The 15212-nt window shown below is 42.7% G+C and overlaps 1 protein-coding gene across 3 annotated transcripts in view; it reads right to left on the reverse strand.

Moving 5' to 3' along the window:
• Positions 1 to 15212, reverse strand: part of add2 (adducin 2 (beta)) — a 17871-nt gene continuing 2659 nt past the window's right edge. The window contains exons 2-15 of one of the 3 annotated variants that reach the window (XM_044026963.1): positions 12788 to 12970; positions 11545 to 11686; positions 10890 to 11041; positions 10073 to 10153; positions 9750 to 9899; positions 8761 to 8904; positions 8509 to 8607; positions 7113 to 7289; positions 5672 to 5917; positions 4023 to 4139; positions 3848 to 3934; positions 3640 to 3766; positions 2800 to 2913; positions 1 to 1969 (exon numbers count right to left, since the gene is read on the reverse strand). In XM_044026963.1, coding sequence (XP_043882898.1) covers positions 1710 to 1969; positions 2800 to 2913; positions 3640 to 3766; positions 3848 to 3934; positions 4023 to 4139; positions 5672 to 5917; positions 7113 to 7289; positions 8509 to 8607; positions 8761 to 8904; positions 9750 to 9899; positions 10073 to 10153; positions 10890 to 11041; positions 11545 to 11686; positions 12788 to 12934 — 2043 coding nt within the window. In that variant the 5' untranslated portion in view covers positions 12935 to 12970 and the 3' untranslated portion in view covers positions 1 to 1709. Of the gene's footprint in view, positions 1970 to 2799; positions 2914 to 3639; positions 3767 to 3847; positions 3935 to 4022; positions 4140 to 5671; positions 5918 to 7112; positions 7290 to 8508; positions 8608 to 8760; positions 8905 to 9749; positions 9900 to 10072; positions 10154 to 10889; positions 11042 to 11544; positions 11687 to 12787; positions 12971 to 13741; positions 13947 to 15212 lie in introns of those variants that run through there. The other 2 variants (XM_044026962.1, XM_044026961.1) reach the window with 2 other exon arrangements.

The raw sequence follows: 15212 nt of genomic DNA on the forward strand, positions 1-15212 counted from the left end.
TTGTTTTTAAATCAAACTTGATCTTTAATGACTGATACATGGTAACCTTGCAACACTCACCTATACATTCTAATATAAAATAAATTAAAACCATGGCAAACATCAGACACCAGCGTTTTGATAACAGCTACTGTTTTAAACAGAAAGTAATTATTGTCATAGAGGTATTTTGCACACATACATTAAAAAGAAAATGAGGAAAAAAAGTGGAATGTTTAGTACCTTCAGTATCTTCTTTTACTGAGTTTCAAACTGCATTGACAAGCAACAAAGTCTTTATGCTTTTCCCTCTTTTTTTTTGGTAATAATGGCATTGATAGTGACTTGTGTTTGTTGCGCGCCAGCATATTTCCCCCTGCTATCGTTATTTGAGTCCATCCCTGCTGTAACAACATCAGTAGGCTGTGAGATTCACACTAAGCCAGCATTCAGAAGAGCACAATCAGTAGCTATCAGTATATTTCTACATGTACAGCACCTGTGCTCACACACTACACCTGCGACATCTATCTGATAACTAGAACCAAAGTATAACTAGAAGATGGAGAACAAATACAACATACTCGAATGTCAGTGTACACAATGTATGCCAAGTGCCAATACATGGAGAAGGGGATGCATCATTCAAAGGGACTTCGAAAGCCCGCCGTGTAGACGTGAGGGGGGAGGGGGAAGTCGTGAGTAGTAAGTGCACGGGATCACAGTTTTGATCCCAGTCTGAAAAAACAAATGTGTTTTTAATTCCTATACAGTAAAGTAATATTTTTGATAGCACAGCAGGTGACAGTGAGACGTGAAGAACACACAAACTGTTTGTGTGTGTGTGTTTTTCTAACGACGTGAGGACAAAACCCATCACTGTGAGGACATTTTCATCAGTCCTCACTAACTTATAAAGGCTTTTTAAGGAATTTAGAGAATTTGTTATAGGTTAGGATTAAAGGCTGAGATTAGCAATTTGGTTAGAATGAATAACTTGAGGGTAAGGAGATGGGGGATGCATTGTGGCCCGACAATTTAAGAAAGACGCGTGTTTGCATGGACACATTTCGGTCTTTATGATTTAAAGGTCCAGTGTGTAATATTTAGGGGGGGTTTACTGGCAGAAAATCTAATATTCTACCCATAAATATGTTTATGTAAGTGTATAATAGCTTTGAAATAAAAACAGTTTGGTTTTCATGCAGGCCACACTGTTGGTGTAGTGTTTAGCACTTTAGAACCGGAGTCACGTCACAGAGGCCAAAATGGACTCACCAGCAACAATCTGCACCACTACGAGATGTCACTCAATCTTACGCACTGGACCTTTTAAAGGCTTTAGTTCAGTTAGAGCCAGATCTAGTTTAGGGTTACGGTAAAAGGATGCAAATTCTTCATTTCGATTCATGTCCTCGCAGCTATTATAAGACCAGTTTGTGAGTGTGTAGGGGTGTGTGTGTGTGTCTGTGTCAAGTATCGGTGCACCTAACTGTTGCATTGGATCCGACCTGGGTCAAATAGTATGTGAAAACATTCAGTTCTTTTCTGTTTAAGATGTATGATGGCAAAAGAAGCAACCAGTGAGCCTTTACTGCACTGTATGAATAGATGGGACATGGTTGACTCCATCTGCCATACACTAACAAGTATTTCACAGTAGTATTTCACCGAGGTCTGGTGTGTGTGTGTGTGTGTGTGTGTGTGTGTGCGTGCGTGCGTGTGATGCCTCAGGTCTCTGCTTTCTCCTTCTGCTTCTTGCTCTTTTTCAGGAACGACGGCGGCTTGAACTTCTTTTTCTTCTTGGACGGAGACTTGGAGGGCGAACCATCTGGGGTGCCGCCCCCTTGTGGCTTGGCCGGGGGAGCGGCCGGGGCGGAGGACGTGTCATTGGTCGTGAGGGCCTTCATGCCTTTCTCCAGCTCCTCTGTCGTCTGCTTCTCCTGCTCGCCTCCGTTCTGTATCGGCGGAGAGTCGGCGTTCGCCTCGTCTGCTCCAAGTATCGTGGAAAGAAAAAAAAACAATGAAAGAAAGAAATCAACTAGCACAATAGCAGCGTGGAGTTGGGCGACGACGCAAAGCTCCATGCTCGACATGTTGCTGCAGATGAGCATGCTTGTGGGTTAAGTTTCTCTGTACTTAATAATCCACCATTTATTCATTCAACTAAACAAACGAAAATCTAATCTAATTTAGTAGATTACAGTGCTAATTACTTGTTCAAAATGAAGGACAACAATCCAACACTACACTAGATGGACAAAAGTATTAACATGGACTGTAATGATGTATTTAAATACATATACAGGAGTTGGTTCCTCAGCTTCCACACTTTCCTAAAGAAGTGTTGAATGTGAATTTGTGTCCATTCAGTCATTCTGTAGAGCATTGATGAGGTCACGCCTGGCTCACAATCTCTGTTCCAGTTCCTCCCAAAGGTGCTCGATGGGGTTGAGGTCAGGTCAGTCAAGTTCTTCCACACCAAACGCACCAAACCAGGTCTTTATAGTCTTTGCTTTGTGGACTAGGACACAGTCATGTCCTCCAACTGTTGGAAACATAGTGTTGTCCTTGTCTCGGTATGCTGAAGATGGTCCTTCGATGGAGATAAGAGGTCTAGACCAAAGCCTGATTGAAAAACCTTGTCCATATAGAGTATATAATATGATTTTTTTTGCTGTACATGAACAAAGACGTTCTCTACTGCACATGAGAAGGAGTAACACGGCTGTGAGGGAGTATTAGATGCGTGAGGCGGCGGCACAGACATGCACCATGTGACAGCCAACATGCAAGCTGAGAGGCTTTACCAAGCCTCACCTGAGAGAGGAGGGTGACTGGGCGGAGGACCCTTTGTGGGGGAGGTAGCAGGGGAAGACTCCTGGTCATTTGCCACCACCACCACCTCCTCCTCCTCCTCCTCCTCCTCCCCTACTTGCACAAATACACACACACACACACACACACAGTGAGGGACAGTGAGATTTCAGTGAGTTAAATTTGTGAGGGAACACAGAGTCAAACAGAGTTTGCTTAACGGTGCTGTGTGTAACGTTGTGACAAAAACGCAATTTAAAACGTTCATTTTAAACAGTTCAATATCCTATGCATGGTTTTACGGCACAAGATCAAGGATTTCACAATTGGCATTGGCCTACATTGATTGTGAACATTTAGATTTGTTTTTATTACTTGAAATTGGAAATGTTACATGCAGCACCTTTAGGACAATTTAAAGAAACGCTCTGCTGGTGAAATTAAGAGCTGTCACACATGGAAACCGCGTGTAAGTGTCCTCAAAAACGTCTTCTTTCGGCTTCTCCCACAGTGGATCATCTGCCTCCATCTCGTCCTATCAACACAGGACATCCTTCATCTAATATAACCACTATCCCTCTTCTGCACGCGACCAAACCATCATAAACCTCGCCTCTCTTTCTAATATCTCCAAACCGTTCAACCTGAACTGTCCCTGGAATATGCTCATTCCTAATCCTGTCCATCCCGATCACTCCAAACGAAGATCTGAGCATCTTCAGCTCTGCCACCTCCAGCTTTGCCTGCTGGCGTTTAGACAGTGGTGTTTATATAAGACTACAAAGCTGTGTTCTAAAACTAAATCTATTCTAATAAAGTTCATGATATTAACCACGGACGTACCATTGGGCCCTCCGTCCTGTTTCTTCTGCACTTCCTTGCGGTACTCGTCCAGCTCCTGGTCTGTCAGCTGGTTGAAGGGGTTGGGAGGTTCTGGCTCTGGTGGGATGCTGGGTGGGCTGACCGGAGACTAATAAACAAGCAGTGACACAAACCATGTGAGAAAAGAAAAAAATCAAGCGTTTTTGTGAGCAGAGAGTGTGCAGTTTACCGGAGGACCGCCCTCTGTGATAACACTGGCCAGGACTTGAGACTGTGGCCCTGCCGTCTTCATGTCCTGACGATTCTGCTGCCGGATCTGAGGTAGAACAGAAGGTCAGCACTTCTCTATTCGTGTGAACTGAACGCAGAGAGCAAATGTAGGAGTAAAAACAGAGGAAATGTACCTTGTTTCGTGTCTCAATCACCTCTCGAGGGTTGGTGAAAAGAGGCACAAACTGGTTCGGGTTTTCTATCTTGATGGAGGTGCTGCCAGCTTGCAGCATCTCTTCTGCCTTCAACCACTAAGGGAAAGAAAACCAAAATAAAACGTGACGTCACTTTAAAGGTACTCACAGAAACATAAACTGCTTTAAATACTCACCCGGTTATACAACACTGGAATAAGGGAAGAGAGTAAATGTCTGATGTCATTAACGTTAAAGATCTCTGGAGTGGAATAACAAAAGCAAAAACCGACACAGTCATGTAGACCTGGAGGTTTGTAATATCCAAAATTAAAAAGATGACGCTCTCATTGTTTATGGTTCCAAAAGAGTCGAAAGAGAAAGAGAAGCAATGGATTTGGTTATGTTGGAAAAATCAATACTGTATGATATGAAGAGACAATCGCTAGTATGTGAATATCAATGTTTTGCCCATAATAATCCAACAAAATGTGGTATTTCTGCAAGGGAAGTTTGTAAAATTCATCACTGGCCAACTGCAGTACCTCTCAGCCCACTAGGTGGCAGCGGCACTTACACTTTGGGAATCAAATTATAAATGAAATGATCATAATTGAACGAAAACATGACATTAAATACTGTATCTCCTTAAACCTACAATGAAAAATAAATAAATAACATAAGTCTATGACTTAAAATGTGGATCCTGTCACTTTTACTCGTTTATTTACACAGTTTCTCTTTGACAAAATGTCTTTTCAAAGGTGTGTTTATATGAAGCAGATTTACTATTAATGTTGATGCACGTTGCCACCAGAGGGCAGGCTCTTCACTGCAGTACAGAGAGGGGATTCCCCTGCAATGCAGAGGAGAGAGAGAGAGAGGGAGAGCCAAGCTCCTCCCTCTGATGTGAAGCAACCATGTCCCAGGTCAGGCTCTTCAGGGCTCCTGGCTTATTTCCCTAACGTGCACTGAAATAAAAACAAATGCTCCATGGTCGACGCTAACTGCGACACACTAACTCGGGTAAAAGGCTTTCAGGTTTCTCAGAATGTGGATGTGTCTCCTTCAGTCGTCAGAGCTTGTTCTACATTTCTGCTGTAATGGAGTATAGATCTCCTCTCCTTCCAAACAATAAAACTAGCAGCGATCTTAAATAAACAAAGGTATTGAGGGTTTTTTTATTATTATTATTATTATTAATAACATTATTATAATAACCGAGCACAGTCTATTCTTTATGAATCATTTAAAGAATATTCACTTATATTTATTAATATTTCTTTCATACATTATTTATTTAAACAGAAATATAATTTGACCTCTTTGTGAACATGATCCGTACTCTTTCTCCTCCAAACCCCGCACTGAACTGGCTAAAAGGACTTTTGTGTTGCAGATAATTTCACCGAACACTTTCAAATCCAAACTGAGAACTTCACAACATGTGCTTGTAAATTTAATCTGGATTATTTGCATTTGTTTTAACTGTGCACATTTGGAACTGTTGTGTGTTTTTTGTATTTACTCCAGTTAAAAAGAGGTTCTTAATCTCTATGGGATATTCCTGGTTAAATAAAGGTGAAATAATGCTGCTCACTGCAGCTAATTCTAGGAAGGTCAATAAAAATCCTAAGAAAGAGGCTCACAGTGGTGCGGTGTCCAGGACTGGCCTCCTCCTGACAGACTTTCTGGTAGGTGTTGGGGGTGTTGAGCCATCGGGTCCTCTCTTGCTGCTGGCGCTGAGCGAAAGGGTGCTGCCTCAGAGCCGGGTGGATGCCGTCGTCATCGAACTGGTGGAAGGCTGAGACGGTGGCAGGAACCTCCACGTCTCTCCGCATCCGCGTCCGCTCCAGCAGCACGGGGAAGCGGTATGCGTAGCCTGAGCGGTAGCCCTGGGAGAGAGTAACAAGAGGCAAACGGTTGTCAGAGATCCTCCAGAGTATAATCTCAGTGAGTTCATTCATCTGAAGGTTCCAGATTAAGTGAATGGGTGAGCTTTCTTGCAGTGATAACTCAATACAACTCTTCCTTGTCCTTGTATGTATTGATACCAATATCAGTCCTTTTCAACAGTTCCTACATCTTTTAGTGTTTTCAGAGTTACAGACAGACAACACAACAATACAGAAAAAAGAATAAACAGATTAAAATACTAGGAGCAGGAGCAAGTTCCCAACAACGGACAGCTTGAGACTCTGCTGGAGCTCGTTCCAGGTTGAGGGGACAAAGTAGGAAAATGGGGGACAGTAAGAGTGATGAAGTCCCGGGAACATAAGCGATGACTGACCCTGTAACAAATACGAGGATAGATATGTGGTCAACAAATTAAATTATACCAATGATGACCGGGGGTGTGTGAGGGGCCTATAGCCTGAAATCAACGACATCCAACAAGAGCAGAGGCATCCATATAAATGACATCTCCATAAACGAGAAGGGGCAAGAAGGTGGCGGCAACAAGCACAGATAAGTGAAGTTTGGGGTTTCGAGATTATACTGGCTTCGACATTTGTCTTCTGTCCAATAACAGATCCAGCGATTTTTGTATCAGCTCGTTCCATAAATCCTCCAGAGATTATCCTGCAGAGAAAGCAACTCACCCAAACAATCGTTTGTCAAACCCGGGCGCAAATTTCCCGAGGGGAAACACAGCATTACATTGTCCCCGAAACCTGCTGAGTCACTGTGATTGTGTTCACTCCACTGCTGACAAAGCAGCGTTTTACTACGAAGGTCACCTGCCCGCCGTAGCTCCTGAGGACATCGCAAGCGTGGTTTGCACTTTTATGTCGTTCAACTGCATCAAAGCGGTTATTGAACATGACATCATGCTGTCAAGCTTTCCATCTGCAAACCACAGCGAGGCTTTTATTGTGAAACAGCGACAGGAAACGGAGTGGCATTTCCCACAGCACTTAGGCTGAATCCACATGATGGATGGTAGGTGCAGGGAAATCCTTGTTATAAGGCCTTTTCTATTAAGTTGTTCATTTAAGTAGACTTAAAGTCATTCACTTAAAAACTACATTCCAACCACGTCATGACTTTGTGTGGCCGCTTTTATTGTGAAGTGCAAACGTTGCCTACCAGGTTATCCAGAGTTCTCATGAGGGCTTCAAACTCATGCTCCCCAACGCGACTCTTGTGCAGAGGTCCGAAGGTGGAGCCGGCCCAGCCCACGGTGCCGGCCACGCTGGGTTTGTGAGTGGTCCGGTCCAGCATAATCAGGTTCTGTTCACCGCCGGCGCAACACAGAGCCGACACCTGGAAAACAAAACCCGATTTAGAAACGGCTGCTCAGACTAAACGCAATTCGTGAAACTCTCTGTGCTTCAAGTGGTTCCAAAACAAACGAAAATTACAAATGTTGAAGGCTCCCCCTTGTGGCACTTCAAAATAAAGCTCTAAAGCCTCAAAAAGGCCTTTTAAAGGCTGACAAAATGTGATAACTTTCCCAAAATGTTCAGAGTCTCTATGGCTTATACGTTTTTTGGTCCTCACAAAGATACCCATACAAGAAAACACACACACACACAAAGATGAGAGCACAAAATAGTCTACAAGTTACCAAGAATAAAAAAAAACAAAAACCAAATACCATCAACGCCATTGCTGCCTAGTTGAAAACATAGATTGTTTGGATTTTTTAAATTTAGCCCTCCGAAAAGGCTTGACAGGAAGCACACAAATGCTTTAACTCTTGTTTGTCCTTTGTCTTCTTTTTATTTTTTTATCAAAGGCTACAGAAGACAAACAGGTCACAAACCAATGGGCCGTGTGCTTCTGTATAAGAATTAGATAGACACTACGTCCGTGATCAAGAATCAGACGGACTTACCAACGGCTTTTCAAAATAAAATGAAGAGATACAAAACCCTTGAATAAATTATTCAGACCCACAAATAATAATATGTCCATATTTGTATACGGTCTAATGCCGCTTTTCCACTACATGGTCCCAGCTCGCCTGGCCTTGCACGACTCTACACGGTTTGGATGGTTTCCCATTACTACGTGGGCGGGGCTGCATGAAACGACAGTGACTTCACTTTATACATGACACACACACACACACACACGAGTGACTAGTAAAGCGGTTCATTTTAGACACTTCCTTTGCTGAATGTTGCAGATAAACACATGATTTTTGAGTCTTGTTTGCTTTGAGTCTCACACTCGGTGGCCGGCAGTCTGACGTGCCGTGCCGAGGCGAGGCGTGTCTTAAACGCTTTATTTTGAATTGGTAAAATACACGCGGACATGTGGATGACCGCGTCGACGCGTTCCTGCCTGTACTGCAGCGTGTCTTTGGCACACGACCACGCAGTGATGTATCATACTGCAGTGCAGAGTGAGTCTATTATGTACACATTACAGCTCACTCTCATGCCCTCATACACACCTACACACATATGCAACGGCAGCACTTTGTCTTCAGTGTTATAGCTGTGTGTGTGTGTGTGTGTGTGTGTGTTTGCTGGACCTGGATCTGGCAGGCAGCCTGGATGTGGAAGATGGTGTAGAAAGCCTCCTCCACAGAATCCCCAAGAGCCACGATGCCGTGATTCCTCAGCACCAGAACCTGAGATACAAAACCATAACATCATCGTGAAATGAAACGGAGCGCAGCAGTTCTTTCTTCAATAATCAAACCGGTGCTCGGCAGCATCACGTGATGTCTTCACGGAGCTCACACGTCTCACGCGGGGAGGTCCAAGTTAATGGAGGTGCTCACCTTACACGTAGGTCCCAGGCTCTTCTGCAGCTCCACTCTGTCCTCCTCCTCCTCCATCACGCCGTTGTAATCATAGTAGGCCACGTCACCGACCAGCAGAGCTTCATGGGACAGCGGCAGGAGGCCACGCTTCATGGCTGAAACCTGAAGAGGAATAACTCTCAGCAGCAGCAAAAACTCACCAAACGGATTCATATTCTCAACGGAAATCTGGAAATCTCCGGAAATATGACATCAAAGAACATTCTTCCCCATACGTTTGCATAACCTACTGTTGTAATAAAGGTCCAGGGTGTTTATGTTTGTATAATCACTTTAAAAGTACTTTTAAAAGAGGAAAAGCGTTCTTTCTGGTACGTGAAGGCCACCGTACATGGTCTCCAATGTATTAAAGACACATATTAAAGACACATATTCTTATTTAAAGAACTTATCCGATATAAAACTTCACAAATAAAAAGAGAAAATGGGGAAATGGGGCTCCCTCCCATGCCTGTTGTATGTTGGCGTAATCCTGGGTACTCAAACATACGGTCCGCGGGCCAGAACCGGCTCACCAGAGGGTCCAATCCAGCCCGCAGGATGAATTTTTTAAGATTAATACTATATTCTTCAGTTTCAGCTCCCTGTGACTCGATGTGTTGTGCCTTTTGTAGATCCACAGTGATCTGTGAGTTGTCGTGCACATTGTTGGTTATAGGTTATTATGCTATTATTTTACTGCAAAACCACTGGAGTTAAAACAAAAAGAAGCATTGTATGTTAGAGTTTTCAATGATTGACAGGGTCCCACTTTAGGTAATTGTCTCAGACGGAGCATTGATCAAACACCTCGTTGATGGACAACATTCAATTATTGATGTATCTCGGAAAAAATTTGGAAGGAAGCCCATAAGCTGTTTGATGCTTCCGTTAAAATGTGTGATATATTCAAATATATCCAAGTGTGTGGCCAGCAGTGACGCCGTCGCGCTCCCTCTCCGACTCACCGCTGCTGTCGCCGGCGTGTGGAGGTGAAAGAGACAGCGGACGTCCGGCCGCGCCGAGTAGATGGCCGAGTGGAGGCTGAACTTCTCTGTGTCCACGCCCAGGTTGGTGCTGCCCTTCTCCACCACCTCGCCCAAGATATTCACCTTCACCTGCGAGAGCACGTGAGTGTGTCAGCGTGTGTGTGTGTATGAGAACTTAAATATGAGCTCATTGCAATATGATTGCATACCTTTATGAATATGAATATGAACGACAGCCTTTGCAGTTCTTATTTTCATGGATCATATCAGTAATAGTGGAGGGCTGAAGGTGTCGTACTCACCAGACTGGATCCAGTCACTTCACTGTAAGCCAGGCCGTCCGGAAGCACCAGGAAATGTTCCTGTTCTTTACTGACACGCAGCTGTGAGGCAGCAACAACACAAACACACGTGAGACACAGATAAGGATAAAATAGTAAATAATAGCAAATAAATTTGCTTTTTTTCTGAGTTAACAAGATTTTTTTGATTAAAAGAATAATAATTTCCTATGACTTGACCTGAAACATGATTCTTTTGTCCATGACAAGCATGTACAGTATGTGTTTCAATTCTGCATCCATTATATTTATCATATCTATTCCACGCACTTTAGGGTCAACTCACACACACACACACACATATATTAACCTATGCACCCATGGTAATTTCCCGTGGGAATAATCCAATTTAAAAGCGACATCTCCTTATATGGACATCCTGGTGGTGTGTGTTTATAGATCCCATATTCAGGCTTTAAAAAAATGTCAAATGTCAAAGTTATGATTCATTTTATATCACATTTTTAGTCGTGATCACAAAATGAGAGCATTTTTCTTTTCTTTTTGTTCACAAAAACTCTCTATAGTGCACATTCTTATAGCCTCTGTATGAACTGTACGTTTAAACATAGTCATGGAAAAAAGCAGCCGAAATGCTCTGTGTTCTATGAGTTAAGCAACATCTTCTTCTTCTCCTGAGGAGAATGAGCTCCATTTCAGGTCACTGTTGTCTGATTTCTGTCAAACAGCACGCTGCACGCTCACGACATTAACCCGTCTGACCACCAAAAGCATCATTATTGTGACTGTGAAGGTAGAAGACAGAAGTGAAACTAACAGTGAGACACGTGTGGCTGATCTGGGCCCAGCCGTACAGGTCGAACAGGCGGTGAGTGCTGGCCAGTTTGCAGCGCATCAACCTCTCCCCCTTCACCATGGTGCCAGGCTCCCACCCATGCAGGTCGTTGATGGGCGTCACCATCATCATGTCTGCGTGGTGAGAGGAAGACAGGGTTCGCTTTGACTGTGTCGTTCCCACAGAGCAAAACACAGATGATTAACAACGACGCTGTTCCACTGTGGCAGAAATGTGACAAAACACTGCGGAGATCATCGTGTGTGTGTGTGTGTGTGTGTGTGTGGGCTGATGAATAACACTGTCCATGCAGCTGCTGCTTCTTTCAAATAAAGCTGTATTACACTGGAGGACCAAAGGCAATCCCTCCATCTCTGAAAATCCCTGCTGATATTGATTTCCACGATGGGAAAAAGCCCTCCATGTTAATGCATGTGAGACACAGCAGAACAATAACAATAACAACAAGAAAAACAATTGAAGCGCTGATGCACACGGTGATTGAGAGACACCTGAGCTGTAGTGACAAGCACGTGAGGATCAATAAAAACATTTTAGACACACATTGCTTTATATTACAAAAACGAAACTAAAACTAAGCATTGATCAAGGGTTTGATTAGCGGCTTTGTACGTACTGGAGGGAGAGACTGGCAGTGCAGCCGGAGAACCATGAGAGGCCATGAAGTCAGCGAGCTGCCTCAGCGCCCACAGGTTGGACGAGCTGCCGCCTTTCTTCATCTGCTCCTGGATCAGCACGTCCAGCTCCTCCCTGAAGGACTGCAGCCACACACACACATAATCATGTATTATCATATATATATATATATATACATGTATGCTTAGACCACATAACAACAGCAGGGAACATTAGCACACAGAAAAACAACAGGAAATCACCACCGTCCTCTGATTTCACCCTGATTCTCTTCACTGTTTGAGACAAATAAACAAACACGATCAAAAACATAAAGCGCTGAATTAAAGGACCAGTCCGTGATAATTAGAGACCTCTTTACAGGCTGCTGCAGAAATATGGCGGCCACTGTAATCCACAGCAAACAGCTCATTCTAGAAAAACAAAAGCATTCTACACTTACACCATTATTCTTCTTATAGAGTCGTACTATTCGATATATTATATCGAATATTGCTCATAAATCCCTGGAATTGTAAATAATGGGATAAACAAGAGTCCACATAAAACAAGTCCCTTAGCTAAAGTGCATATAAAAGCAAACACATTATGTTTTAAAGTGATTATACGGCTGAGCTCATAAATAATATCTCATATAATATAACATATTACATCTAATATAATATTTTTAGGCTGAATCCTGATAAATATGAACTCAGGAAAGGAGTTTTCCTTTGACAACACACTGTAAATAAAATATCCAATAGACACCTAGGTTGACATGAAATTCAAGGACCTTTTAAGGACTTTCCAGGACCAATTCCCTTAAATACAACTTGCAATGGCCTTTATTTATTTACGTTTTTTTTGGGTTAAATGAAGAATATTTATGTGTGTTAGAAACAATAAAAATATGGCCAAATGTTGCTATAACACAAATAATTAGGTATAGATTAAAATATATTGCATTGTATTTTATAATTTAAAACATTTAGTGTATGTAATATAATATTTAACACGATATGTATTCAATTTCTGTCAATAAAAACCTGTAAATGTCACAAACTAGAACTTTAATGCCCCTCCATGTGGGATAGGAACACTATTTTGATGTTTGTCTCATTTTGTATTAACAAACATAAAACTCATGTCTGTAGAATCATTAGAGGCGCTGCCTGGAGACAGAGGAGAGGGACAGACAGACAGACAGACAGAGAGACAGACAGACAGACAGACAGACTCACTGGACTCTGAAGGAGGCTGGAGATGCGCTTCTTATGCTGTGGTCCAGAGCCTGGCGTGGAGTGTTGCGGAGACTGCAGAGCCTCGGGAACGCCATCGCTGGGACTGAGCTGCACCGGAGTGCTTTCAGGGGTGGGAGACTTGCTCATCTTCTAATCTTACAACCAGGTGTCACTGTGGGAAAACTGTAAACAAATAATAATCATAATCCTAAAGGCTGCTTTAGTGCACACAGCAAACAGGTCTGAGAGAGAATGAGTCATGAGTTAAGAAGCACTAATGATGAAAAAAGAACATTTGTTTGTGTTATGATATTATTTGTCATCTCTGTTTCTCCTCAGTCAACGAGAACACAGGCCGCTCACGACAAAACAAACGCGGGCGAACTCCTTAACGAGGTCGCCTATCGCTGGCATTTAGGAAAATAGGCCATTTCACCATCGTCCTGGGAGTCAGATCAATAACACTCTCATGTCTACCCATTAAATATGAACACACAGCCAGGAAATGGTTAGCTTAGCTCAGCAGAAGCACGGCAAAGAGGGGGAAATGAGAATGATCTCTCACCCCTTTTTCTATTGGTATTTTTGGAAGATTACTACCTTTCATTCATTCTCCAGTAATGCCCTGTCAAACCAGAACATTTAGCCTGAGTCTGGATCCTTAAACATCAACGTCATCCACACGAGACACTGGTGAGACGAAGATCACATTCCCAGACAAATGTGACTTCATTAAAGTGCATGAAGTTTTAAGTAAATGTGCACAGAACGAGAAGCGTGAGGAGAAGAGTTTCCTGCTTAAGGATGAGATGCATCAGCAGACCGGAAGTCCAAAAAGTGAGCTGACCAAGACGATCAAATATTAAATAACAACCCCGTCAATAAAATCACTTGTGTGCAATTCAACCCTGAGACCTTTGTATCCAACATACATTCCCGATGAAGAACACCTACCTTCACATGAGGGATGCTGACTCCTCAGGGCTCTGCCACTGCAAACACACACACACACGGCTACACAACACGCAGCATTAGCGTGCAAAGCCTGCGACTGAGCTCTACTAACAGGAAGTTAGCTGGTGATACGGCCCTCGGTAATTGGAGAAAGAGTAAAGAGTTACAGTAAAGAGCTGGCCACTCCCCTCATGAAGCAGACTCAGCTCACGCTGCTGCTGCTGCTGCTGCTGCTGCTGCAGGGAGCAGATAAGGTCCCAAACACACCACGCCCTCCTCCACAGCTGACTAACTGACTCCATCACTGTTATTATATCTGTTATATACATTCAGCACTCACAGAAATTTACACTCATTTCATCTTTAAGTGAGTCTCAAACTTAAAGACTTCCACTTCTTTTCCACAGACATCAGCTGATAGGATCGATGATAATGGGCGTGTATCACCTGCTGTACCTCATGACACCTACTAGGTTTCTTTTGCACACCTACTTTGGTTTGCACACTTTGCACAACATGCACGGCGAATGGTCTTTACTTTAACACTGTTTATTTCTTCTATTATCATACTGCCCTTATTGTGTGTTATTGTATTACTTTTAACTCTGTTTTTTTTCTTCTTACTGCTCATATGACAATAGACTTTTTAAATCTGTGTCATTATATTCACAACACATTTCCATTTAGGGGTAAAAAAAGAAGAAGAAGAAACTGTGTTTATATTTCGTTTAGTACAAATACTCCCTTATTGTACTTAAGTACAAATCCAGATATCTGTACTTTACTTTTCTAGCAACTTTTACTCCTCTTACTCATACAATCAGAAGAACAAGAAGAGGAAGAGTTGTTCTCAAAGCTTTTGGCATTCACATCCATTCACTCAAACATTCATACAGTGCATTTTCTATAACACCCGTTCACACAGCTGTCGTCAGGAGCAACAAAAACTTAAGTACATTTTAGCTCAGATACTTAAGCACAGTAAATGTCGTTACTTTTACTTTTTACTGTCAATTTCTGGTAAGATACTTGTACTTTTACCTTTTAGGTACTTAATACAAGACTGGCGACCTAAAACCACCCAGTAACACAGCTTATAGCACATGAACAGGCCAGCAGAGAGCTGCTCCGTGTCTGAGAAAGCCACAGTACCACTCTCAGAAATGTCCGGAAATGTGTGTCTGCAGTGAAGATGTGTGCAGTTATAAGACTGAGACACACACACACACACACACACACACACCAGAGTGGATCCTCTTCTCCAAGACAGAAACGCAAAACGGGGAACTTTAGCCAAGAGTTGCTAACACTCTCTCTTATGCACTTTGTGGGTGAATATGTAAAGTATGTAAAGTATGTACTGTACATAAGGCACAAACAAGGTAAGATAAGGTTTGTAAAGAGAAGTTTTCTTTGTTATTTAGGCTTTGCTCCTCTCCATTAAGTTCATAAAACTGCTACACACACACAC

Source organism: Solea senegalensis, linkage group LG5 (genome assembly GCF_019176455.1).
Source record: "Solea senegalensis isolate Sse05_10M linkage group LG5, IFAPA_SoseM_1, whole genome shotgun sequence".
NCBI lineage: Eukaryota > Metazoa > Chordata > Actinopteri > Pleuronectiformes > Soleidae > Solea > Solea senegalensis.